At 51.2% G+C, this 26376-nt stretch overlaps 1 protein-coding gene across 4 annotated transcripts; it reads right to left on the bottom strand.

The window, feature by feature from the left end:
• Positions 1-48: 48 nt before the first annotated feature.
• Positions 49-26376, bottom strand: DGCR8 (DGCR8 microprocessor complex subunit). Of its 4 annotated transcripts, XM_053928709.2 has the most exons (16): positions 26224-26359; positions 25839-25906; positions 21436-21649; positions 20039-21036; positions 19433-19592; positions 16630-16772; positions 16190-16472; positions 13884-14081; positions 13534-13635; positions 12696-12794; positions 10941-11023; positions 6197-6297; positions 5753-5859; positions 4390-4517; positions 3010-3123; positions 49-2047 (listed from the first exon to the last, which is right to left on the bottom strand). In XM_053928709.2, exons 4-16 carry the CDS (start codon positions 20756-20758, stop codon positions 1964-1966), a joined length of 2322 nt encoding a protein of 773 aa, XP_053784684.1. In that variant the 5' UTR covers positions 20759-21036; positions 21436-21649; positions 25839-25906; positions 26224-26359; the 3' UTR covers positions 49-1963. The 4 variants fall into 4 exon arrangements, with proteins under 4 accessions (XP_053784684.1, XP_053784683.1, XP_053784685.1 ...); XM_053928708.1 differs by lacking the exon at positions 25839-25906 and having other exon boundaries at positions 26224-26370; XM_053928710.2 differs by lacking the exon at positions 21436-21649.

The following is a 26376-nucleotide window of genomic DNA, read 5'->3' as shown; positions in this document are numbered from 1 at the left end:
GGTTAGGGAGGAAAAAAAAAAAAAACAAACACCAGCCGGAACCTTTTGGTCAGTTTTGTTTTATGTGTCCAATCAAGGGTCACTGTTACAGCATTGGCCCAGCTGCCACCTGGGAGGTACATGACAGTGGTGGCATCAGCAGAGGCTCTCCTTGCCCTCCACCCTCACAGTACAGCTGTGTGCACACAACACTTGCACCCACACACAGGACAGAGGAAAGACTTGGGAGGGCCGCAGTGAGGCTCACCCACTTCTAGTAACACGTGCACAAAGCTTTGGTTCACAATGGTACATCTGCCTGTTTTAAGGGCAAACGGTCACGGTCAAATGATTATTCACAGCTGCAGACAGGAGGCAAGACAGAAGCAAGTGTGTAATTACAGCAACTTGACTGAGGATTCTGTTTTATAAAGGTCAACACAGAAGCCAACCTTGGTCACACAGGCGCTGAGGGAGGGATACACCGGGTGGCCCACAAGGCCAACATCGTCTTCCTGGAAGCAAACACCATCCGCAGGGGATGTGGTGGAGGACAGGCACACCCCAACGTGAACAGTGCAACCCTGTGCTGGGCTCCTGTATCTGGCAGTGCACCGTGAGCATGTGGCACCCTGAACAGGTGCTTGGGGACAGGAAACATGGTTCACCACTACCGCCTTGCATATGGAGACAACCCAGGGTCACATCTACCCCTGCACTTGTCCACAGGGGCCACCCGGAGAGCACAGGCTGCTGGTCAGGAGTAAGCTGGTCACCAGGCCTCGTTGCACAAGGCAGCTGCCTCTGAAGTCAGTGAAGCCACCGTCCGTGAGCTGGCACCACCTCCGGAGAGGAGTGCCAGTCCGTGATCAAGAGTGGGTTGCACTGAAGGTCCTGTTTCCTCTTACATAAATCCACGAGCTAAAATGCATAATTGTTCATATCTGCTACATAATTCCAAATCTATCTTCTACGCACTGTTTCTTTCCAAATGCTAAAATATCGTAAAAGCTTTAAAAATTAAATGTGGACAGAGGGAATTGACTGTGCAAAAGTCTTTAGCAAAAAGTTGTCAGAGGCCAGTGAAGATAAGGGGCCTTGATGTCTGAGAAGGTGTGTGTTTAGGGCATTAAGACATACTCAGAAGGCCCTGGCCAGGTAGCTCAGTTAAGAGCGTCATCCCGATACACCGAAGTTGCAGATCAGATCCCCAGTCAGGGCACATACAAGGATCAACCAAAGAATGCATAAATAACTGGAACAACAAATCGATGTTTCTCTATCTCTAAAATCAAAGTTAAAAATTAAAAGCAGAAAAATGGACCACACCCCAGCTCAGGGCTTGGGCGAAAAGCCAGGCTGAGGCTCACACTGGCTGAATAAATCACCTTGATTTGCCTGCAATCTCTGAAAAATAGTTCTGATGCTAAAATTGTGTTTATTTTAAACCAAAACAGTCCGAAATGCTCACTCCTGTTACAACATTTTCAGAGAAAGGGGAACAGAGGAGGCAGGAAGGGGAGGGCTGCTCGCATGAGCCTTCTCACCAGGCCCCTTGGGCACACGCGAGTCCCAGGCACAGGGCGCCATGTGACCCGACCATCGCTTTCTCATTTCATCTTGCCATCAACTACTGTTTCTTGTCAGTGCAGGTTATGTACTAAAACTCATGAAAACCTTCATAAAACCAGTCTGCAGTAAGTCCACACAGCAGAGCATCTCCAAGCTCAGCTTCCACCTGTGCGGGCAGTCTGAGTTGATGTTTTAACATGTCCACTCAGACCTGTGGGTGGCCCCCAACGAAGTGGTACGGTACAGTATGGTACAGTACGTGGCCCTGGCTATCCCCACGCACTGGAGCCCCACCCCTCAGATGTGTGGCTGTAGGAGAGGAACTTAGATTGGAGGCAGAGGCTGCAGAGTGAGCGGTGCACGGTCTCCCCGGCAGCAGAGCTGGCAGCCCCCATGCCCAGCCTGCTACTCCTCACACGTCCACAGTGCACAGGGGTTCACCACCAGGCTGGGCAGATGCCACAATAGACATCTTGGGCTTCTTCCGCGTCTCCTCCTAGAAAAACGAGGTCAGGGAGACCAGTGAGGTGAGAACCTGCTGCAGCCCAACTTCAGGCAAGAAAATCCCGAGGGGAACAGGTGGGTGGGTAGGGTGAGCCCAGTAGACTGGTACCAGGCAGCCTCTGGAGCAGGAAGGCACCCCTGCTCAGCAACTTCAGGCCAGAAGGGAGGGAAGTGGGCCGCACAAGGGGCTGGCTGGGAGGGTCACCCTGAACAGCAGAGTACCATGTGATTCCCTGAGAATAAGGACACACTAAAAAGTGAAGGGCCAAGGAGGTCACAGCCACTAGGGATATACCACCTGGGTGGGTTTCTCTCCCGACCCCCACCTGAGGGCAGGAGTGAGGCCTCTCGTGGACCCAAAAAGCCACAATGACAACACCTCCTTCAGGGTTTATTCAGGCCCAGGCTGACCCCACAGCTGATGAGGTCTGAGCCCAGAGGCCCCCGGAGTGGGTGGCTTTAGAGAGCTGCACGGACACTGAGCCCTACCCCGATTTAACTGTTCTGTGAGCCATACACCCCCCTCGGAACTGCTGAGGACTCCAAGAGGAAGAGATCCAGGATGGCAGTCTGTCACCCTCAGGACCCTGAGTTGGTGGGGTGGGGTTGCCTGGCCAGTGCACTGTCCTTGTCCTCAAACAGCCAGCACTGAGTGGGGACCCAGAGTCAGCACACAAGCGGCTGGGCACTTCACAGGTCGGGGCTGCCAGCTCGCTGACGATACAAGATAGTGATTTAGCACAAGTATCACAAATGCTGAAGCTCAAGGACAAGCAAATCGAATGTGGAAGGATTGGGGCTTTTCAGGTGCCTGGACACTGCCAGGGTGTCAGAAGCTAGTGACAGGTTCCTAGGGGACAGCTTTCTCCCCACAGCTGCCACAGTGCAGTGCAGCTTAGCCCCCTCCCACTGCCTTGGGGGCAAGGGGTTGAAGGGTCCACGGCCTGTGCTCACCCTCTCCTCGGCCAGCCTCTTCATCTCCTCCTGCAGCTTGCTCAAGATGTGCAAGTTCGGCTTGTTCTTCTTGGCATACTGCTGCAGCTCAATCACACTCTTGTCTGAGGTCTCCTGGGGAGCACAGTGCCTGTCTCGGGACTGCCCTGGCCCCACACCAGCTGCCCCACCCTCGACCTGTGCAGAGAATTCTGTGCAGTCCATGCTGACCCCACTGCCCCATCCTCAGTGTGAACAGAAAGCCACAACCTCCTCTTTTCACAGGACAAAAGCACCCTGGCACCCAGCTGTCTCCACTCCTGCCCAGGTACAGGGAAGCTGGACATGGCCTCAGACAGAGCTGTCAGCCAGGCACTCACTATGCCCAGAACCCTCTGCCTGAAGATGCCTCGGCCGGGAGGTCATTAGCCTGTCACTGAGCTCTCTGCATGCCCTAGACTTTCAGCGCAAGATCAAAATGTCCTAAGGCCTTCCATCTCTCAGGACAATTGCCGTACCAGGGATGCCAGGCCCCACCTGCCCTCCAAAAGCCCCATGCTGGGCTGGGCCTGGGCTGGACCTCTTGCCCTCCAGCTTAGGAAAGGAAAGGACAAAGCGGGCTCTCTCTCCCTCAATCTTAGCCCAAGAGGATGCAAAGAAGGAGGCATATACAAAAGGCGCAGTAAGCATCATCTGCATTGCACCCAAGTTTTCTCAACAACACATACCCTGAGGTTCCCCTAAGCACATTGGGGGCCCTTGTCACCTCCCTCACCCCGCCTTGTCATGCCCAGAACAGGGGAATCTTCAGGAATAGTCTGAGGGTCCACAGCATGTTCCTCACCCTCTGCAGTTCCTACCCGCTACACTGACCACCCCTCCACTTACTGGGGTGCTGATAATACAGACTTTCTATAAACATCAGGGAAAAAATAAACACTCACCTCCCAGTAATTCCCTCCACCCACAAAGCACACAAACCTAAGGGTATTGGTTTAAATCTCAAGATCTTGGCAAAAGCAGCAGAAGCAAAAGAGATGACACACACACTGTTGAATTAAAGGTCAGTGACTGTGTTTGTTGCCAAGAGTTGCCCTTGCGTGCTCACTCTCCCTCAGCCACTGGGTGGCCTCAAATTAGCACAAGGGCTCTTGTCACTGGACTAAGGACTCAAGACGGGCTGACAGCACTCACTGTCTGCACCTCTTGCTGCTCCAGTCCCCTCCCCACACTGCCACACCAGGCCCAGGCCCTCTGGGCAGGAAAGATCCCCACCCCCAAAAAGTCACAGACATAGCCCAGCAGACAGCCCAGGAGGGGCAGCCATGAACAAGAGCAGAGCTGCTCGACTCCGTCCCCCATGATAGCGGGACTCCAGGGCTGGGGGAGAGGTTCTGTTACCTGTTTGACCATCTTGCTGCTTTCACGGCCATACATGCGCAGTAAAGACCCCCAGTTCTTGACATGTGGGTGCAGCAGCTGAAGGATTTTCTGAGAGGCTAACTGTTTCCCAACTCTCTTATTTTTACCTGTGAAGAGGGAAAGGATACACAGAGGAGTCACAAACATCCAGCTGTCCACGCAGCCACCTTGCCTAAAAAGGAGCTCACCTGCACCCTCCACCCTGGCTGAGGGCACATTCTACAGGAAGGGGTGAAGAACTGCTCTCTACCAAGCTGAGCACTGGCACCTCACAAACCCTGGACCAGGACCCACCCCTACCCCACTTAATAGAACAGCCCATCAGAGGCTCCAGAAGGCCAGGGCATGACCAAGGTAGGTCTTAAGAGCCCTCCCTCCCAGTACAACCCCCCCATTTTCAGGCACACAGACAAGCAGCAATGAGACATCGTGAAGCATGTGGCCTGAAGCTCTTTGGAAGCAGGCACCAGAAGGTCCATAGGAGGAGTTTCCAGAAAGCGTATGTGTGCTTTGGAGGAGGCTTCTAAACAGAGGGAAGGCAGGGCCAGGATGCAGAGTGGGCCTGGAGAACAGCAGGTACTAAGTGGGCACTCTGGCTCAATAGGCCAAGGCAAGCCACACTTCTATACAGGGCCTCCAGCTTGAAGGAGGGAGACCTAACACCAGGACCCCTCCTCCGTTTCACGCTCTGCCCATCTGCTCAGGAGCACTTCTCAGTGGGACTGGTGTCTCCTGGAGTGCAGGACACACCAGGTCTCAATGTGGCCCTGCAATTTTCCCAGGGTCAACTCGTGCATACCTGCTAATTTATACAGCACTGGTTTTGTGCTTATGGTAGTTATACAAAGTTTCCTTTTAAAATATTTTGAGAAGCGGTTACTTCAACACTCCAATTAGGTAAAGAGCACAGGTAGCACACACAGACCAGAAGGCAGAGGGGCAGCGCACGCCCAGCACAGAGATGCAGAGCGTGGCTAGCCGGAGGCTCTGCCACCAATTGAGCAGGACGTCCCCCGATGCCACAGGGACCAAGACCTGCTACGGGCAGAGGGGCCAGGAGAGAGGCAGCATAGAGAGAGGACTACCACAGCCAAGTCTCAGGCTAGCTGTGTTTCAGATGTCAACGCGAGATGCTGGCGGACCCCATTGGACACAGTCAGTGCACATGGTCGGAGCTCAGGAGCAATGGTAGGGCAGTGGCCCCGGACCAAGCCTCAGGGGCTCGAAACTCCCAGAGAGACCACACTGAGGGGTGCCAACAAGGCAACACCCGCAGCGGTCATCTGGCCACATGGCCAGCGGTGGAAGGGGCGGGGGGCGGGGGGGGGGGGGGGGTCCTTACACCAGCCGCGCACTGTGTGCTTGCCGCACGCCATGACATATTCACTCTTCTGGTTTTTACCAGGAACCACTTCAAACTTGATGGAAGTGTCACCCATTCCATGGTTTCTTTAAGAGAAAACAAAGATAGTGGTTGACATCAGCTGAGGAGGAGGAAATAGCTGCTCCCAGAGAGTTCTTTAAGGGCTCTCTGAAGACAATGCCAACCCTTTTCCCAAAAAGTGCTTCTAGCTGAAGAGGGTGAGGTTCTCCAAGTACACCCAATCCCATCCCACAGGGTTCTGACAGACCGCCAGGCAGGGGGGCCTCTGTGCCTGCAGAGAATACTTGCAATGGCTCAGCCTTTAGCATGGCCTCTTAAGCCAGGATAAACAGCCAGTAAGGATGCTGGGCACCCAGAAAGAAGTCCCCACAACCTGACTCAGGATGGGAAGCCCCCACCTACCGTTTAAGGCACTCATGAAGGATCTGATAGGGAGACAACAGTCCGGCCTTGCTGGTCAGCTCATACACCCGCGAGTCCTCGATGCTGATATGGTTAAAATACTATAAAACAAAGCAGCCACTCCTAAGTGCTGGCCCTGCAGAGCTGCTCCCATGCTCCCTCACTGCCTCAGGGAGCACCTCACACCCCTCTCCACTGTCCAGCTGGCCCTCCAAGACACAGACAAAGAGCCGCGCTGAACCCAGCTGAAGAGAGCGCCGACGACGGGCTGAGAGACCTGGGTGCGGCCAAGGGCTGGGCCACACAGCCAGCCAGCCTAGGGGGCCTTTTCTGCATCTGATCTTTAGATTTCACACAATTCATAAGAAATCTCAAGATAAACCACCTTCGAAGAAACACTTGCAGATCACTGTGAGATTACAGAAGAGAGGGGCAAGCCGACAAAAGCTGCACTCTCCATCAGCCGTTCTCCCTGAAGGCTGCAAAGGGCCAGGCCAGGCTCTCGTCTCAAACACAAAGTCATCCTGGATGTAAAACTGACCATTTTGATCAAGGAACAGAAAGGTTACGAAACGTTAACGGGAAACCACTTCACCAGGTAAGGGGAAAAAGGTAAGTCCTGCACAACAGCGACATGCCAGGCAGGAGTAAATGCAGGAAGCCACCCAGGAGCACGGCCCCCCTCCCAGTGGGGGCTGCAGTCTTCTGGGGCTGCCATAACAAAGTACACAAACTGGGTGGCATAAAGCAACAGAAATTTCTTTTCTCCAATTTCGGAAGCCACAAGTCCAAAAGTCAAGGTGTCAGTGGGGCCCTGCTCCTAACGCCTCTCAGGGACAATCCTTCCCTGACTTGTCCAGCTTCTGGTGGCCCCAAGCTTTCCTTGGCTTGTGGCAGCAAAACTCCCGTCTCCACATGGTGTTCTCTCCACCGCCCCCTTCTTATAAGAACACCTGGAACAGCTGCTCTGAGCAGGGCGGTGGGTGCCCCCGCCTCTGCCTGCTTCAGTGAGGAGGCAAGCTCACTGTGACTGGGTCAAGGAGAGGAAGGCACTGTTTCTGAAGAGTACTGCTAATTCTATGAGCAGGAAATCCTCTTGCTATCATTTGGCTACTTGTATTCCAACAGGTGCCCACAAGACGTCTCCACTCTCAAGCGCCCACATCAGTATAGATCAGTTTCCAGGAAAAGTTACTCCCAAGAAGTCAGGCCCAGGCCCTGGACCCATCCCTAATGGCTGGCTAGGTGGCCAACCCATCAGCAATGTCCGGTTTTCATTCACCCTGTGAAATTCTCTAACCAGTAGCTAGCACCTGGGCTGTGGCCCTGTAATCAGGCCAAGCAGGAGGAGAACCAACGTACCCTACAGGCTCCAGATTTCTCCCTGCCAGAGCTGAGGCCGATACACACGTGCGCTACGTGCTCAGAAGCCCCAAAATACCCAAAGGCCTTGGCAAAGGCCCATACCACAACGACCAGGTAGCTGGTGGTTAACCGGCCAGGGGAGTGTGGGGGCTCCTGCTCAAGGCAGCACAAGGCAAAGGACAGAAGGGACCCCCTGAGCACAGCACAGGACAGCCAGGAGACTGGTGCCCAACAGACAGGGAAGGACCACGAGGGAGCACACAGAGAACCCAACACCCCTAAACTCAAACATTTAGATAAAACAGACCAATTGCTAGAAACTGCAAACTACCTGCAGTGTCCTATTCCAACAATGTCCGACCTTCTTCCTTTCAAGGCATGCATAAACTAATTACTAAAATTCTGTGGCACACCAAAAAATGTTTGCCAATCTGACCAAAAGATAGGTTTTTGTTGTGGATGGCTACTGTTGTGTTGACTGTTGTCATTTTTTAATTTGACAACCTATGGGAAGAGTGGTCAGTGCCCTGACTAAATAGTAAGGTACTGAATGTTTTAAAAACTCTGCAGCACTCCAGTTGAAAACTATTGGCACAGGGCAAAGGACGGGGTAAGGGCAGGGACACAGAGCCCCCACGCCCTCTTCAAGCGCACACTCGTCCTCCGTCTCCATGAGTTCACCAGCCCAGAGGCTCCTAAACAACACTGGCTGGGGTTTTTTATGGAGGCTTCACTACAGAGGCACACTTGATTACACCATTGGCCATGAGTGATGAACACAGGCAGCCTCCAGCCCTTTTACCCCCATGGCTGGAAATTGGGGGTGGAATGAAGGGTGGGGCTGAAAAATTCCAACCCTCTAATTAAATGTAGGTTCCCCTGGCAACCAGTGCCCCCCCCCAATCCTTAGGGTCTTTCCAAGTCACTTCACTAACATAAATAAACTCCACTGTGGTAGAAAGGGGAATAGTAAGAACAATATCGTTGGCCAGGCAGCTCGGTCAGTCAAAGCGTCATCCTGATGAGCCAAGGTTATAGGTTCGATCCCCAGCCAGGGCACATACAAGAATCAACCACTGAATACATAAATAACTGGGACAACAAATCACTGTTCTCTCTCTCTCTCTCTCTCTAAAAAAAACAATTTAAAAAGTTTAAAAAAAAAAAAACGTAACAAAAGACATTCATTCACCTTTATCAACCTGAAGCTAGTTCAAGAACTGGGGACAAAAAATAACTTACTGTATTACTTTAGCTCTGCCCCAGGAACCAAGGTCAAAGACCAAACATATATTTCTTATTATATCAAATATCACAAACATATGTACCAACAGTCCCAAAGTACATAAGCAAAAACTGACAGAACTGAAGGGAAAAATAAACAATTCAACAGTAACAGCTGGAGACTTCAATGCCCGCTGACAATAACGGATTAAATAACTAGGCAGAAAACAGTGCACACCACCCTAGTCCTAAAGACATCTGGTTTCCTCCACCCAGTAACAGCAGAATATACCCTCCTCTCACGTGTATTTGGAACATCCTCCAGGACAGACCGTATGTTAGGCCACAAAACAAGCCTAAATAAATTTGAAAGGATTGATTGAAATCATACACACTGCTTTTAAACCACAATGGAATTAAGTTAAAAATCAGTAACTAATGAAATTTGGAAAAGTCACAAATGCATTATGTAAACTAAAATAACCAAGGGTTCAAATAAGAAATTACAAAGGAAATCAGAAAAACACTTTGAGATGAATGGAAACAGAAACAGCACAGTAAAGCTTACGGGATGCAGCTGAAATGGCACCCAGAAGAAAGTTTACAGCTGTAAGCTCCACATACAGTAAGAAAATCTCACACCAGTACCCTAACCATGAGACACTATAAAAGAAGGAGGAACTGAAGGAACTAAACCCAAAACCAGCACAAGAAAGGGTGGAGCACAAAGAGAGAATTTAAAAAAATAGGAAAAACCAACAAAACAAAGCACAAGTTGGATCTTTGAAAAGATCAACACCACTGATAAAACTTTGGTTAGACTGACCAAGGAGAAAAAAGACTCAAGCCCTGGCTGGGTGGCTCGATGGATGGGGCGTTGTCCCAAAAAGTCCCAAAAAAGTGGCTCAAGAAGAAATAAAAAATCTGAATAGATGTATAACAAGTAAAAAGATTGAGCTAGTCATTAAATAACTTCAAAGAAAACTCTAGGCCCTGATGGTTTCACAGGTAAATTCTATCAAATGTTTACAAAAATGAACACCAATCCTTCACACACTACTCCACACACGGAAGAAGGAACACTTTCCAACTTATTCTTTGAGGCCAGTATTACCCTGACACCAACACCAGACAAAAACATCCTAAGAAAACTACAGATCAGTATGCCCTGCAAATAAACATAGCTACAAAAGTCCTAACCAAAATACTGGCGAGCCAAACCCAGAAACCCATAAAAACGACTATACCCCGTACATCATGACCAAGTGGGACTTATGCCGGATGCAAGGTTGGTTTAACATTCAAAACACCAATGTAGTATATCACCGTATTAATAAAGTAAAAGACAAGAACCACATGATCATCTCAAAAGAAACAGAAAAACTATCTGAGAAAACCCAACATCTATTCTTGGCAAAAACTCTGTAAACCAGGAGTAGATAGAAGAAAATGTTCTCAAGCACGCTAAGTCAAAGAAGCCAGTCACACAACGGAACGTAAGTAACGTGATTCCATTTCTACAAAACGTCCAGAACTGGCAAACCAAGAGAGACAGCAAGTAAACTAGTGGTTTCCAGGTACTGAGGGGCTAGGGAAAGCGGAGCACTGGGAGTGACTGCCAAAATATTCTTAGGTTAGATTGTTGTGATGGTCACACAAATCTGAGTATACAAAAATCCACTTATCTACTGAGTTTAAAATGGTAAAATTTATAGCATATAAAATATATATCAATAAAGCTTTTATAAAAAAGCATTCTTCAGAGTTTGAGAAGCCTTGTTACAAACCATAGAATATACCAAAAAAACAAAGGTTCACAAGGAGTTTTAAGTGGTTCTTAACATGAAGAACAATCTAACTGCTGTTGGCTCCGCCTCAAAGGTCCGTCCCCATCTTTGAAAAAAGCTGACGGACTCCCAAATACATGTGTCACGCACACGTAACTTCCTACTACCAACTACACGTCACAACGGACACAATCGGCACTTCTTCCCCTGCTTCCACAAAGATAAGCAACCTTCCCCTTTTATGAAAAAGAAGCAACCACCACAGCCTGAAGTCTGGTTGACTCAACCACTGGGCACAGCCTGCACTAACAGGGCAGGGCAGGCTGCGCTGGGGTCGCAGCCCCATAGGGCAGAGGCATGACACTCACCTCAAGCTCTTCACTGTCTTTGGGCTTCTCCTCGGAAGTCTGTTTAACAAAGTCAGGGATGAGGATTTCCAGCGTAGCTCGTGCTATGAAAAGAAAAACCCTGAGGATGAGGGCTTGGGCCCAGCCTGCTTCCCAACTGCAGAGCAAGCTATACACAGGCTCCTCTGCAGGGGGGGCCAGGGACCCCATGGCTCAATGGGGATAAAGGGCACCAGGAAGCAGCAGAGGATGGAAAAGAGCACATCCCAAGCAAAGGAGACGTGTGCCCTGAGGCAACTGTAGCAGATTAGGGAGAGGAGATCTGCAGGCAGAGGAATCATGTGACACACAGGCAAATGGCTCAGTGGAACCTGGACAGAGTAGGGAGGACAGTAAACTCAGCAGGGTGCACGAGTGTGGCAGGCAGATGCAGCCGGATCCGGAAGGATCCTCTGGGTAAAGCATCTGCAGGACAGAGCTATGCTAAGCATGGATGCTCGAGTGAGCAAGGCTGCCACTCACCACTGGGGTGGGGAAAGTGGGGCACTGGGCGGGGGCGGGGTGGGGGGGGCGGGGAGAGGCGAGGTGTGCAACAGCCTGACCCTGTAGGGTTGTAGTGCCTGCAAGACATCCAAGTGTAGGTGTCCAGACAGCAGCAGGGTCTGGGCAGAAGTGGACCCCCGCACACGGGGAGCAGTGCAGCAGCGCCCTGCTGCCAGGATGTCTCCACCCCCCACGCTGGGCCCTGCTCTGGGTTATCTGCTCCATGACCTTGGTAACACCCGGCCTGTTGAGCAAAGTCTTTTGGCAGAATTTCTCAAAACTTGACAAGAGGCCTTCCTGGAGAATGGTGTGGAGCCTGTGAGCCCAGCACAGCCTCACAGAGGAAGGACAGACAATCATGTATTACCCAACTTGTCCTCAGCAGACACTAACAAAGGAAAGCAACACAAGGGAAATGCTGAGTCCCATGAGTAAAAACACTCCCGCTGACTGGTGACCTAGTGAGACTTGGATAAAACTGACATACTTCACACTACGAAGGCGCAGAGCTGCTCTGGACAATATGGGAATGGCAGAAACCTCAAGAATCAACCCATGGGTGCCAGAGCCTGGAATGCACCCAATGCCCACCCTGCAATGTGTTCCACTCCTAAGAAGACGCTAAAGAGCCCTGACGCTGGAACAAACAGCTTCTGGAAAAGTATGCCATTAACTACCAGTGCTGGGCACAAAAGCAAACAGCACCTACACGGTCAAAAAGAGCAATGACTCTTAACCAGAAAACAAGCTTTCTCACTGATCTGCTGTGCTGTGTTCAATGAGTGGCAGTCCTAAATGTGGAGTCTGAAGGACTCAGGATATTGTCCTCATAAATGTTGAAACCACTCAAAGAAAATGCCAACAGCATGTGGACTCCCCTGTTTTCCATCTCCAGCATACTCACACTCTGCTCGCTTTAAACACAAACCTACTATACAACACATGCCTAGCACAGCCCAGGCAGCTCTGGGAGTGGGGGGGAAGGGGTGGGAAATTTTGGCCCAGCTGCTAATGAAGAGAGAAGGGATCTTCTATTTTTATTTCTCAGGTTTTACGTTCTGTATCTGAATCTTTCCCAAAGAGTACTTAATTCTTAAAAATCAAAATAGATAATTACATAAATAAAATGGATTTCCCCACCCACACCCCTCCCACTTGGGCTGCTGCTCAGCCCTCCCCAGACAAGGGGAGGAGCAGGCAGGCTGGGGCTCTGAACCCAAGCAGGCACATTACCAGCTTTATTCTTCGCCAGTTTTTTGCTGCTTGCAGTTCCAGATCCATAGGTCACACCATCAATGGTCACCGAGGCACCAAAAGGCTCACTTGGGTTCTCTTAAAATTAAAATCACTGTTTTAAAACACACTTGCCAAGACATTAAAAGCGTGCATGCACACACACACCATCTGCTCGCACCAACAGACGAGGTGGGGTCAGGGCTGCTGCCAGCAGGCAGAGACATGGGGACGCCCTGAGATACTGAGATGGGGCTGAGAGGTCAGCAGGCAGGAAGCACACCTGGAAAAGTTCAGAAAATGGGGACCATGGGATAGTGAGGCAGAAGGGAAACAAAAGGTCAGAGGCAGACACACCAAGGACAGGGACCAACGTCCGAGAAACAGACCAAGGACTGTGAGGGGCAGGGAGGCACAAATGTAGTGAGTCAAAGAAATGACAAGAAAAACAGTGAGTAATTCCTAGGTTCTGGCTTTGAAGGGGAAGACAAATTGGTTTTCACAAAGGTGTGACAAGGATGGAGAGGAGACTGTTGATGGGAAGTGCAGGCCTGAAATCCCTTCATCCACCTGGGGGAGCCCGGGGACAGCAGGAGGCCTTCCTCAGAACAAGGAACAAAGGAAGATGAGGGAGAGGGTGTGGACAAATGAGGGGAAGCAGAGGGCACTGACCTTAGACTGGACGTGTTTCTATAAAACTGAGCTGCCTATCTGCAACTCCCTTCTCCCTGCCCTTCCCGTCCATTTCTAACTCAGCTAACAGCCAGCTCCTGCCTCCCCAGCCAGGACTGAAGTAAGGTGTGTGACCTTAGGACTGAGACGGTAAGGTCAAACTTACCACATTCAAAGAAGTTATAAACAGGGCGGACCTTGAGGACACGCTGCATGTACTCGTGCAGGATGCAGACCTCAGATTTCCCGTTGGGATTAATGACAAATTCTGTTGACAAGAAGGACCATCTCAACCACACTGTGCGGACCCCATATAAGCTAGCGCTCGGGACCTGGCCCACCCAAGTTACCAGGGCATTGTGCTAGGGGCTCACTGCTGTGAACGTGTATTTGCAGGGTAAACGTAAGCTTTGAATTGAAATGCAAATCACACACAAAGTATACATTTTAAGATCAAATGAAAAATTAACAGTATAACCAGTCTGCCAATGTCACAATTTACAAGCCCCAACTCACCTTTCTTCGTGGGCGCATCTTGCACAGACAGAGTGATGAGCTTCTGATTGGCTGGCAGGATGGGCCGCTCAGACTCGGCCTGCTTCCGTTTCATTTCCCGGTTAAACTGCCGCCGCTCAGCCCACGTCCTGAATTTCTTCACAGTAACTTGCTCAAAGTCAAAGCGCTTCTCCAGGTAGTTCCGAAATTCCTCAAGATCTGTACAAGAGTTCCAGAGGACCAAATGACTAGTTTTCCACGTCAAGTCATTTCCTCTGCCCAGTGAGCTGGACAGCGTCAGCCACCCGTCAGACAGCTCCCACCTGCAACCCCCACTGCTCTTTCCCTGTTCCTTTGCGAGCGCGAGAAAGTTAAAGAATTAGGTCCCATCACTTAGCCAGTAGTTCAAGTATTTATGGCAGGTCCTTATGAACAAACTTCTGGGACATTCTTTTAGTTTATTTGGAGAAAGAACAAGGATTTTTTTTTTTTTAATGGAAGAAAGATTAAAAACAAAAGAAAAATCAGGCAGCCTTCAGGGCCTTGGTCCCTGTATAAAAACAGGCAGCACTGCCAACAGCAGTCAGGGGGGCTGCGCACCCTGTCCATCTCGCTCTCCCCGCTCCAGCCACCCCGGCGGCCTCCAAATTCAGCAACACACCCAGGCAGCTCAGGCCTTGGCACTCATCACTCCTCTACCCACCCAGTCCCTGGCCCAGCCCCACAGCTCCCCCAGGTGCCTTGCCTCCACTGAGTACCCCTCCCGTCACCATTCAGCGAGGTCCCGGGGGCCACCTACTTTTACTGTCACACCTACTACCCCATTCTCCCCAATACTTCCTAGAGGTTCCCAATGGCCTCATTAATTTCCTATCTGCCTCCTACCACTAGAGTGTGCCGTGGCTCACGCCCAGCCCTAAGAGCAGTGCCAGCAGAAGGTGGAGGGAGGGGTTCCATGTAGAAAGACTGAGATGTAGCCTTTTAAAACAAAAGGCTAAAACCCTGGCTGGTGTGGCTCAGTGGACTGGGTGCCAGCCTACGAATCAAGGGGTCACCAGTTCAGTTCCCGGTCAGGGGGCATGACTGGGTTGTGGGCCAGGGCCCCAGCTGGAAGTGCATAAGAGGCGACCACACAATGATGTTTCTCTCCCTCTCTTCCTCCCTCTCTGAAAACAAATAAAAATCTTTTTTTTTTAAAAAAAGGCTACAAAACAATATACTTGTACTACTTAATTATAAACTGAAACTATGTTATTTCCTTACATATGAATTCAGAGAAGTCTGGAAATAAGCACCAGTGGTCACCTCTCACAAAGCACTCAGGTTAGAAGTCAGAGGCAGGTGTTTAAAAAAAACAGGGACATATTCATTTATGTGTGCATAAAAGATGGTATAAAAAATAAACCACTGCCTTAAAGGGAGAGCTCCCTTCTAGCTAGGTTGCCGAGAAAAGCCCCAGAACACCAACAGAAGACAGAGGGAGCCAACTTGGAATGAAAAGGGAGGCAACACCAGACAGACAGGTTAAGGAGAGACCGAGGTTCATCCATTGGGAGCTGGGGGGTCAGTGAGACTCTGCACTTTCCCCAAATACCTGAGGCCCCACCCATCATGCTCCTTCTCCTCAGCCCCCAGAAGCCATTCCCCTAGCTCTTCTAGGGCTCCTCACATGCAATAGTTACGAGACAAGCCAGGCAGCAAGACAGACAACCAGAAATCCTGAAAACACAAACTCCTCTCTGAATAAGATTCAGCAGGTGAGCTAAAATAGTTTCCCATCACTGAAGAGACAACTCAGACTTCAATGGGTAGAACTAAACTAAAAGACACAGAAGAGAGAGTGAAAAGTACAACACACACCCAAAAAGCAATCGCAGGGTTTAAGCGTGAAATGTCCACAGAATAGTGGAAGTTTCCCAACATTGAATCCGTGGATTGAAGAAACTCACTCTGAGCGCATAAGGATAAATCAAAACACTTCACGGACACATCCTACTGAAAAAAGCAAGACTTCAGGAAAGAACATAAACGTGACCAGAGAAAAAAGGTCTCCACTGTCAATAGCCATCTCCATGGCAGCATTGGCCATGTGGGCCCTGCAGAGCCCAGGAGCAGGGGCCTGGAACAGGGGCCCGAGACCAGGCAGGTTCTCCAAACAGGGCGTGGAGCCTTGGCAACCATGCAGGAGTTGACAGAGGTCCCCAGCAGTCCCTTCCTCACACATATAACTAGGAACAGATGGCCTTCAGCAGAAGGGTGGAATGTAGTGGCATCCCTGCAGACAGTACAAGGCAGCAAAGGGGAAAGAGATCCCTCTGGAAACTTACCAACTGATTCATCTTTGCACACCTCAACTTTGGCCTTCACCTGCCCCAGGGCTCCAGGGGCAGCCTCAGCACCCAGCGGGTCCTTCTCATCTGGGGGCCCCAATTCGGCCCCCATGGAGTCAGGCTCTTCCAGGGGGAACTCCAGCTCTGTAGATCGGCTGAGGGGCTTGACAGGGGACACCTCCCCACTAGGGGCGAGCTCACTGTTTTGCTCCCTTTCCTCGTTGTCCTTCATTTTCTTGTAATGCAGACAGGGGATGCTACTCAGAGGAGGGTCGTGTTTCTGTGGGTGATAAAATGGCAACAGATTACAGGAATGACCCCAAAGGTCTGAATATCCTGTCACCGGCCGCGGCTTGGCTATGATGCTATGGGTGCAGACACGCACGTTCTTGTCTGAGAATTTACAAGACTACATTCACGACTGATGCACCCCCTACCCGTATGCTTCCTGTTCCCAAGAAGTACGGCCGGGACCAGGTGACCACCCGAGACTCTCTGTGCAGGTACACGGGAACGCCGGAGTTATGGAACGTCATGATCCACCCATCAGGCAGTGGTTCCGTAGGTGGGCGGCCACGACCTGCACAGAAGAATATCCTTCAAGCACTTGAAAAGCACAAAAACTGTTGGGACTTTTTAGAAATTATGACATATGGCAGACAAAAATGGTAAAATGGATCAAATATTGAAAAGATGCCCTAAGAACTAGGCAAGTAGGGAAGTGCCCCACCCTCCAGAGCCTACCCCAGCCCCGCCTGCTGTTTGGCAGCTCCCAGCACCTCCTCTGCATGAAACTGCGCTCTCACTGTGCTGGTTTATCTGGCTTAACCGATGGACTCTTAAGTCCCTCCAGGACGGCAGCGAAGGGGTCTACCTTGCTCACTGCTGTCCTCCTGGCCTAGGACAGCATGTGGTGCACGAAGGAGCCTCAGCTGCTGCTGCCACAGCTGGTGGGCGCCACGGACGCTCAACTGTTCACCTTCCCGCCGTGACTGTAGCCAGAGGCACCCCAGGGGCTGGGTAAGCTTCACTAATAAACTGCATGTCATGCCTGTTGAACTCCACTCCCTGTGACCACGCGACAAGTCTTCATTGTACCTAAGCTGCAAAACCCTCACCAGCATGTAAAATACTACTTCCAGTTAGAAAAAACCTAATTACTTTTAAAGCACTACAACCAACCCCTTCCTTGCTTTACAGGCAGTCATTAACGAAAAGCTCGACACTTGTTCTCCACTTGACACCAGACCCAGTTGCTGGGAAAACCATAAGGCAAAGACAACTAAAACTTAATTTTCTTTCAGGTACTGTGATCAAGTTAAAAATTTTAGAAACAAAAGGAAAAAAGCAAATGAAATCTACAAAAGTATATGCACGATGAAAAGAGCACCAGCAACTCTCACGGAAAAGGGAGTGGCACCCCAGTACCCAGTACCCCAGGTCCTTGCCCAGCAAGGAGGGCCCCAGGCCTGACGACCACAGGTGGCTGACACTGGACAGCTGAAGTCAGGACAGTCCCTGGGAGGAAGTGCTACAGGTCAGAAGTGCAGAAACCCTGTCAGGCACTCTTCCCCGGTGAGCCAGGGCCAGGAAGCTGCTGCATTACACCAGCTTTGGGCTAAGTTAGGAGAAAAAGCAAATGAAATACAAGCCAAGCACAACATGGGACACAGGTGCATCCAGGCCACACATTTATGACGAGTGGTCATAAAGCAGCCCCAGCCGTCTGAAGACCTCACAGGCCGCACCTATGCAGTCTGCGAGCACAAGGACCAAGCTGCAACTCCAAGGAGGGAGGCACCACTTCCAGGCAGGCTGCCAGGTGGCAAGGGCTATAGAGAAAAAGGCTGTGCCCATGAAGGCAGACAGAATGGTCAGGCATACTATACTGCTGACCTGTGCACTGCTCACGACAGGCACGGCTTTACCTGCTCAGAATGAGGTTGCTGAAACCACAGAAAGAGGACAAAGCAAACCTGCCAGAGGCATCAAGGTGAGTTGAGAACTGCCCCCTAATCCCTTCTCAGAAGCTGAGACCCAAGGAGATCACCATCTGCAGTTAATGAACCCAATGCCGATCCTGTTCCAACCACTAGCCGACATGGGCAGACACATGCTGCCCACCACTGACATGTCCACTCCACAGCCAGCAGAAACTGCATACCATCTGCCCCCCACCGCATCACACCTCATCATCTTCTGCACCCTGCCCCTCAACGTGACGTGTCCTAGGGCCCTCCTTGCTGGGCAGGGACCTGGTGCTGGGGTCCCACTCCATTTTCCATCTGCCCACTGAGTCCCTGTGTATCTCTTCAGCCCTTCTCTGCTGCCCAACCGCCCAACCCAACATCTCAACCTGGGCACTCACAGGTGCTGCCAGGACAGACAGAAACTGACAGGGTCCTCCCAGACCGGCACTGCACTGGCAAAGGAACCGCACGACCAAAATTCTGGACATCTCCCCACTGCTCTCCACTCTGTCCCAAGTGTATATCCTACTGTCTACACCTCCAGAAGGCCTCCACCTGTCCCACAGGAGCTCCCACCCTGCCCACCTGAAGTACACAGGCTGTGCTGCAGCCACAGGAGGTGTGCCTTTACACAAACACCGTGTAACAACACCTGCCTGCTTCTTCTTACAGCCAGCTACAAAGATACATTTTTTTCCAAGTATCAGTATCCTTTACTTTTTAAAATATAACACATTTTTAGACTTCTTTTAAAAACCATTTCATTAGGTTTAACATTTTTATGGAGGGCAATAATGCTACAATAAGACTTATTCTACCATCCTTTTTTTCCCCTCAACACCTCCATGCTTCTGATGGCTTCCCCCACTGGTGAAAGAGCCTAGAACTTGAACCTCAACCTTCACCTGCCACTATGCTAAGCAACCACCTCTGGCCTCAGCCTCCACACACACTAGTTGCCAGTCTTGTCATCTCCCAGAACACAGTAACATCCCCTCCTCAGGGGTCCACTCCCCACCCTATCAGAAGGCCCCTCCAGTTCCTCTGCAAGACATCAACCTCTGTGTGGTTTCCACAACACACAGCATGATATGCACCTGGGTGGGACTGCTTCCGGGTGCATCCTCGTGTCGTCTGTTTCCCCTGCATCAGACATGATTACCTGGCCCTCAAAAGCATGCCCAGACTGCTGCCTGGTGTCCCAAAGGCTCTCAAAGCTGCACTTCTGCCGCCCTGTAAACACTCACTACGTTTTTACCAGCCAACTTACTTTTGAGCACTGTTTTAATCTTGGTCATCATCGGCTGCACACTCGTCTCTCCATCAGACGGATGGTCGCTGTCTCCTCCGTATTTCTCCTCCACTCTCCTCTTTTTGGGGGCACAAAGGCCTTCTTCCAGAAGAGCATCGACATCATTGTCAAAATCGTCCTGCAAGACATACTGTTCAGACACCGCGGCCCCAGCACCTACATTCCTGCACCACGGGCAAGCTTAATGACACTAGTGAGAGTGAGCAGAGAAATGAGACGCTCTCAAGGGGACCTAGGTGTGCCTTTATGGTGCGTGATCATCTGAAAAAACAAACAGGATGAAACCAACAAATGAAGCCAAAAAGCTAGGCCCAGGCACACACACCATCAGGGAGCGCGTCTCGGCAGCATCTTCCAACTCAGGTTGGATAAAAGGTACAAGGCAGGCCTGTCAGCCAAACTTTTCATTGAAGTTAAAAAACTTGGTTTCTTTTCCACATTGTTAGCCCACCTTATATGGGCTTTTTTCCTCTGCAACAACAGCTTTCAAAAGATGCTGCAGTTCCCAAACACCTCTCTTTGGGTTTTGTTAAGGGCACTCCAAAGGAGAGGTCACTGACATACCTCGTAGGAGAAATTCAAGGCCTCTTCATCCACTCTGTCTCTTTGCACGATTGCTTTAGCCGTGAACCCGCCTGCTCCTTCTTCATCTAGCTCCAAATTGTCAGTAAAATCTTCTAACTCATCGAGCACTGCATACTCCACTCTCTTTTCCTGATCCAGCTCATTTTCCTCATCCTTCTTATCAGCACTCTCACCCCCTATGCCTACCCCATTACCAACACTCCCACCAAAGGGACAAGCATGCACGTCTCCACTGACAGGGCTAAGGGCCAGACCGCACTCCGCACGAGTGTCGCGCTCCACTCCTGTGTACAGCACCTTCCTGTCCTTACTCCTGCAGCTCTCGGTAAAGCTCACGCTAATCTTTACATCCTTAAGCAACTTAAGGTCAGGGGAGAACTTCCGGACCGCAGGTGCGTGCCGGGCGGTGCGTGGGCTGTGGCCACTACAGTTCGGGTCTATGAGGAGGCGGGCTTTAGAGAAGGATCCTTTGGAGAGAAGAGAAGCTCCGTAGAAGTTGAGTGGGTCCTCAGCAGGGGGTTCGGCCTGTCCATCACCACCAGAGCCAACGTCCATTACCTCTGCATCACTGGACGTTTGCAGGGGAGGTGGTGGAGACTGTTCACAGGGCAGCGCTTGGAGGGGGCAAGCACGTTTCTCCATCACCGCTTCTCCTGCGGGCTCACGCGGGAGAGGAGAGGGACTCTCATATGTCTCCATAGTAAAAGTAGTTAAGACTATTTAAAAGACCAGTTTTTAAAACCTTACATAAATCTATACAGCTAACATGCACAAGTCCGTCGAGACCCGGTGCCGTCCTGCCCGCGCTGCACACGCTGACGGCTTAGTCAAGCTGGCCACATTGCTCTTTTCATTAATGTAGACAGCTTTTAGAACCACTGCCTCAATTATTGGAAATCACAATGCACTCAGCTTAAATGACTGACGACTAAGCGATTCTCTCTCTTCGTGCCAAAGTGGCACCTTTCTTCTTCTACCTGCAAAGAGATTTAAAAACATCGTCACAAGTGACAGAAACCTTCTGCTTCCCTGGTACCAAGAGTCAACTGCTATTAACAGCACAGTAAAGAAAATTATACTAAGAGAACCTTGTAGGCTTTAAAACACACTACCTTTACCTTTTCCTTCAAGACCTAAATGATAAGTCCAAAGTTAAATATTTCATTAAATGTCCACTGTAGTCCCTACTTCAGAAGCATAAAAACAATATTATCTTAAGGCTCAAAAGGATTTTTTAAAAGCCTACACTGAACTTCACCACAGCATCCCCTCGGCTTATCAGGTAAGCAAGCAAACGGTGCGAGGCTGCCCTTTCCAGGACACACACAAGGTGTGCGGTCTCCCTCCGGCCATTAGAGCAACATCGATCTACTCACCTGCCAGGGCTGGGTCAGTCAGAGGGTGAGCGCGAGACCCTCAGCTCAACTCTGCAGCACCAGGGCCTCAGAGGTACGGCCAGGCGCTCTGCTACCCTGGACCCCAGGGCTCTCCTGGGCCCACAAGGTGGCACGTGGACCGGGACAGTGATGCAGCGTGCTGAAGTCGCCAGAGGTGGCGTGGTTCTGTTCCCAGTAGAGGAAGGGGTGGTGGCTGTGGGAAGGGAGCCAGGCCAGGGTTGGTGGGGCAGCTACAGGAGACAGCTGAAGCCAAGGCCCAGGGAATTCTAAGTGCCATCTGGAGCCTGGCTCCATCCTGGGGGCAATGAGGAGCCACCGAGAGCGAGGTGACCCTCATGCCACAGTTCAATACCTATTTGAGAAAAGAGACTAACCACTGCACCAGGCACAGTCCCTGTAACCAAGGCACAGGAGTCCTCTCAGCCAGAGGGCCAAGGCGTGAAAGAGGGACAGGGGCCTTGAAGAATAGTGAAGACACAGAGCTGACTGCTCTGCCAACCAAGGAGAAGTGGAGGGCACAGACAAGAGGGAACTGAAAGCCAGCGCAGCTTTTTCCTGGAGGCCAGCATTTAGGCAGGAGCCCGCAGAGGGGAACAGATGAAGCCTCCAGGCATTCCTGTCCAACAGGTGCTGAGACTACAGCTCTGGAACTGCGACTGGCCCAGAAAAAGGGGCCAGAATGTTTTAGCAAGGTGGTAGTCATCAAAACCACAGGAGAGAGGCCATCCAGAGAGGGAACACAGAGCAAGAAGAGGGGTGAGGATGCAACTCTGAGAAGCCTCACTCCAGAGGAAGCAGGACAAGAGGGCTGACATGAGGCTGAGAAGGAAAGCTCAGGGGGCAATCCCAAACCCAGAGGTCTGCAGGAGGCACGGGCATCAGAGCAGAAGCACATGCAGGCACGCATACACTGTACAGATGCACAAACACACAAGTATGCCATGCACACGGGTGCAGATATGCACATGCATGCCCATATGTGCACATGGGGCAGCCTGACTGCAGAGACAGGAGCCAGCAGACATCACATGTTAAAAAGTTTGCGGTGAAGGGACAGAGCATAGTGGTTGTATTGTGAAGGTAACACAGCATACAAACCAGAGACTTCTTTAGATTTAATCAATCCATCCAACAAACACTGATCATCTACTCTGAGGGAGGCACTACCACACACAAGAGACAAGGTCCCCACCACCTGGACAGTTGGAAGGGCAATGACCATGGATGGAGCTGTCACTCTATTTCCAAGATTCTAAGATGTCCTTTACTGTTCTGGTGCGATGGTAACTTAACACAATACTTCCCCAGAGATGTTTCCATCAAAGGTGCTAAGGATGAAGGAAATGCAGCAAATAGATAACGACAGAGAGAAGAGTGAACCACAGTGAACACTGAGAAGGCTGCAGCCAGAGGGGCACCAGGAACACCAAGTGGAGTAAGGCCAGTCTCCTGGCAACCAAAAAAGATCATTTTAAGAAAAGGATGGGCAGGTCAGCATGCCCAGTGCTACAAAACACAGATTAGACCAGGACCAAACCTGTCAGCACCTGGCAGGTCTACCCAGGCTCCAACTAGAGCCAATCTGTGACTCTGGGGGCTTAAAAAAAAGAAAGAAAAAAAAGCAAAATGAAGACATGAGGAGATGGGGGGATTGAAGACAAATGGCAGTACAGGATGGGGAACACCTGCTACCATGTTAAAAGACTAAGAAACTGCCATGTAAAAGCACAAAGCAAAGATAATAGTAACTGACGAATGGAAGCCTTGAAGAGGCACAAAGGGTGGGGTTGGAGAGAAAGTGTGCACCCCTTAGGAGATCAGGAAAACCTGCCCGGCCCCAGAGGGCTGCAGCTCCCGGCGCAAAGCCCCACAGTGGGGCAATCGTAGACAAGTTCCTTTCTTTCCCTCTGCAAGATGTCTCTACTCAATCAACAAATACTTGTTGAACACCTTACAAATGGTGCACACACACTATCCTAGACGCTGAGGACACCAAACAGACAAAATCCCTGCCCCCCAGAGCTCACGTTTTAGCAGGAGAGATGCTCAAGTAACAACTAAGAAAAACTGAGAAATGCCAGAGAGAAAACAAAGAATTGGGGAAGGGGAGACGGCTTCAGAAAGGGTGGACGGGAAGGTCTCGCAGCCAGTGTCCACCTGAAGGTAAGGAGAGTGAGCCAGGTAGACAGTGGGGTGTGAGGAGGGGACATTCCAAGCACACAGAGGACAAAGGCCCTGGGGAAGGCGTGTGGTGTGGCAGGTAAGAGCAGTGTACCAAGGAGGTATGAGAGGAGGCCAAGTCACCAGGGCAAGCAAGACCAGGGCCTTAATTGAGTTCTGACTCTTAATTGAGATGGGCCACTGAACAGGAGGGTCCAAGCAGTGAGGTCACATGATCCAAGGATAGCAGTGGCAGCCAACTCTCAGCAGGGCCCTGTTCTAGGCGTTTTATGAATTTTCTCTTTTTTTAAAGATTTTATTTATTTATTTCTAGAGAAAGGGAAAAGGAGGGAAGAGGAGGAGAGAAACATGATATGCACGAAGCACATCAATCAGTTGCCTCTCTCTCGCCCCCAACTGGGCACCTGGCCAGCAACCCAGGCATGTGTCCTGACCGGGAATCAAACTAGCAACCTTTTGGTTCATAGGGAGGCGCTCAATCCACTGAGCCACACAGCCAGGGCACTTTATGCATTTTCAGTTGCTGGTGCTCACACAGCACTGAAAGGTTAAGCAACTTGTTCAAGGTCACATAGCTAGAAAGTGGTGGAGCTGCTTTACCACCCAAGCAATCTAGTTCCAGTCTGTACTGTCTCAATTTTACACTATCTCTCAATTTAAAAGATTTCATTTATTCATTTATTTTTAGAAAGGGAAAAGAGAGGCAGAGAAACATCAACATGAGGAAAAAATTGATCAGTTGCCTCTTGCATGTGCCCCCACCAGGGACCAAACCTGCAACACAGGCATGTGCCTGAATCAGGAATCGAACCAGCAGGAATCGAACCAGCGACCTTTCGCTTCGTAGGATGATGTCCAACCAACTGAGCCACACCAGTCAGGGCTACACTCTCTTGCAATTTAAAAGAACTATTTATGTCCAAAAACTTTAGGTGGGTGTTGCGGGGAGGGGAAAGGGTGACAACAAAAAGAATTAAGAGGCTCACCAGGGTTGAGCCAGAGGTGGTGAGAAATGGTCCTGAGGATTGCATGGAGGCCTTAGAGGAATCCATGTGGCTTCACACTCCAGAACCGAGCTGCCATGCACTGAGGTGGTGAACGCAGCATGAGCAGTGTTTGGGGGTAAAGACTGGGGTTTGGGTTTGGACATGGCTACTTGGCGGCAAAGGAACACATGGAGATGCAGAAGATGCAGTTAGAGAGGTGAGGCTGCAGTGCAGGTGGGAGGCTGGGGCTGGGGCTGGAGATGTCAAGGAGAGTCGGCATTGGAGCCAGGAAGCTGGATGAGATCACCAAGCAGGAGAGGGCAACCACAAGAGAAGCCACAACTGGGCAAACCAGTCAGATGTTTCCTACCCCCAAGGTCACTGTTAGACTATAAAACAACATTTGGGAACTGCCCCACACAGTGCCTGGCCCATAGAGGGTTCAAAGGATGGTTCATTGGCCTCACTACTGCTTCAGCTGATTGAACACAGGGATGCAAACCTTGCTTGCCAAGCGGGATGGTAAGCCAGCAGCAGACTCGCTCACAGCAGGCTTCCCTGAACCCCTGCCCCAGGGGCAAAACCAACGCACTGGGACAGCACCCTTCTTCACTGGGAGCCCACTTACTGGGCTGACAGAGGCACCGACTGTGATAGTACAACTGTGGCTGCGGCCTTTAGGTCAAGCCTCTCCTACCGTGGCTTCCCGCCCAACCCAGCAGCAACATGACCTCATCCGTTCCTTTTGTCATCCTCCAACGGGCTTCACATCCTGTATTCACAGGCAGCACCATCGACTGGCCATTTACTCCCTTGGGTGAGTGAAGCCCTGTGTCGGGGTTGCCCATAGCCCGGTGACTGAAAAGTCCAATCTGCTGCCAGGAAACAGAGGGTCCCGTCCTAGTGGTTGGCCTCGCAGTCACCAGCGCGAGACTGGACTGCCGAGCATCAGGTAACAAGGTACATGCAAGCATGCAAAAACGGTAAATCAAATTCCTACCATAAGCAACCCAAGTCCATCAGAGCATACTTGACAGGTATCACTGTCAACAGGTTGCCACAGTACATTTATTTCTACCACGACCGCTGTTACAACAAAACCACATCCCGATTATCAACGTGATACTCAATCCAAGAGCATTTAGCGCAGGAAAAGATTTGGGCGACTTCTCAGGTTTCCTGCAGGGTCGTAAGCGAACACTACCATGTTCATACCTTTCCCGCCTGAAAGCGATGCTACGGCTTCGGACCCACAAGGAGAGGGGTGTTTCTTTATACTCGGGCTGTTAACACGGGCGGAAAGCGACCAGTGGCGGCCCGCCCCCCAGCCGAAGTCCCCCACCGTCCCACTTCCCCTTCCACCCCCCGCCGGGCGGAACCCCAGTCCAGCGCTCTCCCAGGACCGCGGGCCACAGAGCTTCACAAAGGCCGAGCCCGCGTGGCCTTGCCCGCCCCACGCCCACCCGCCCCGCCCCGCCCCGCCCCGCCCCGCCGTGCCGCCCGGGCCTGCGGCCCTCCGCCTGAGAGGGTAAGGACGCACCCTCGCGCAGGCCGCAGCGCCCGCCCGGCCCGCGGGGCGCCCCTCGCGCCCCGCACCTACCTCCGGCGCCCGCGGCCTGCCCGAGCTGCCCGCAGCCCGACCACAATAGGGAGACCCTCACGGCCGACCGCCACCGCCAACCAGAAAGGCCACCCAGGCTCTCCCCGGTCGGCGGGACCCGCCTGCCGCGCGGGCGAGCGGAGGGCGGGCCTT

This window comes from Desmodus rotundus, chromosome 7, assembly GCF_022682495.2.
Source record: "Desmodus rotundus isolate HL8 chromosome 7, HLdesRot8A.1, whole genome shotgun sequence".
NCBI classification, from domain to species: domain Eukaryota; kingdom Metazoa; phylum Chordata; class Mammalia; order Chiroptera; family Phyllostomidae; genus Desmodus; species Desmodus rotundus.
This window is presented reverse-complemented; position numbering and strand designations above follow the sequence as displayed.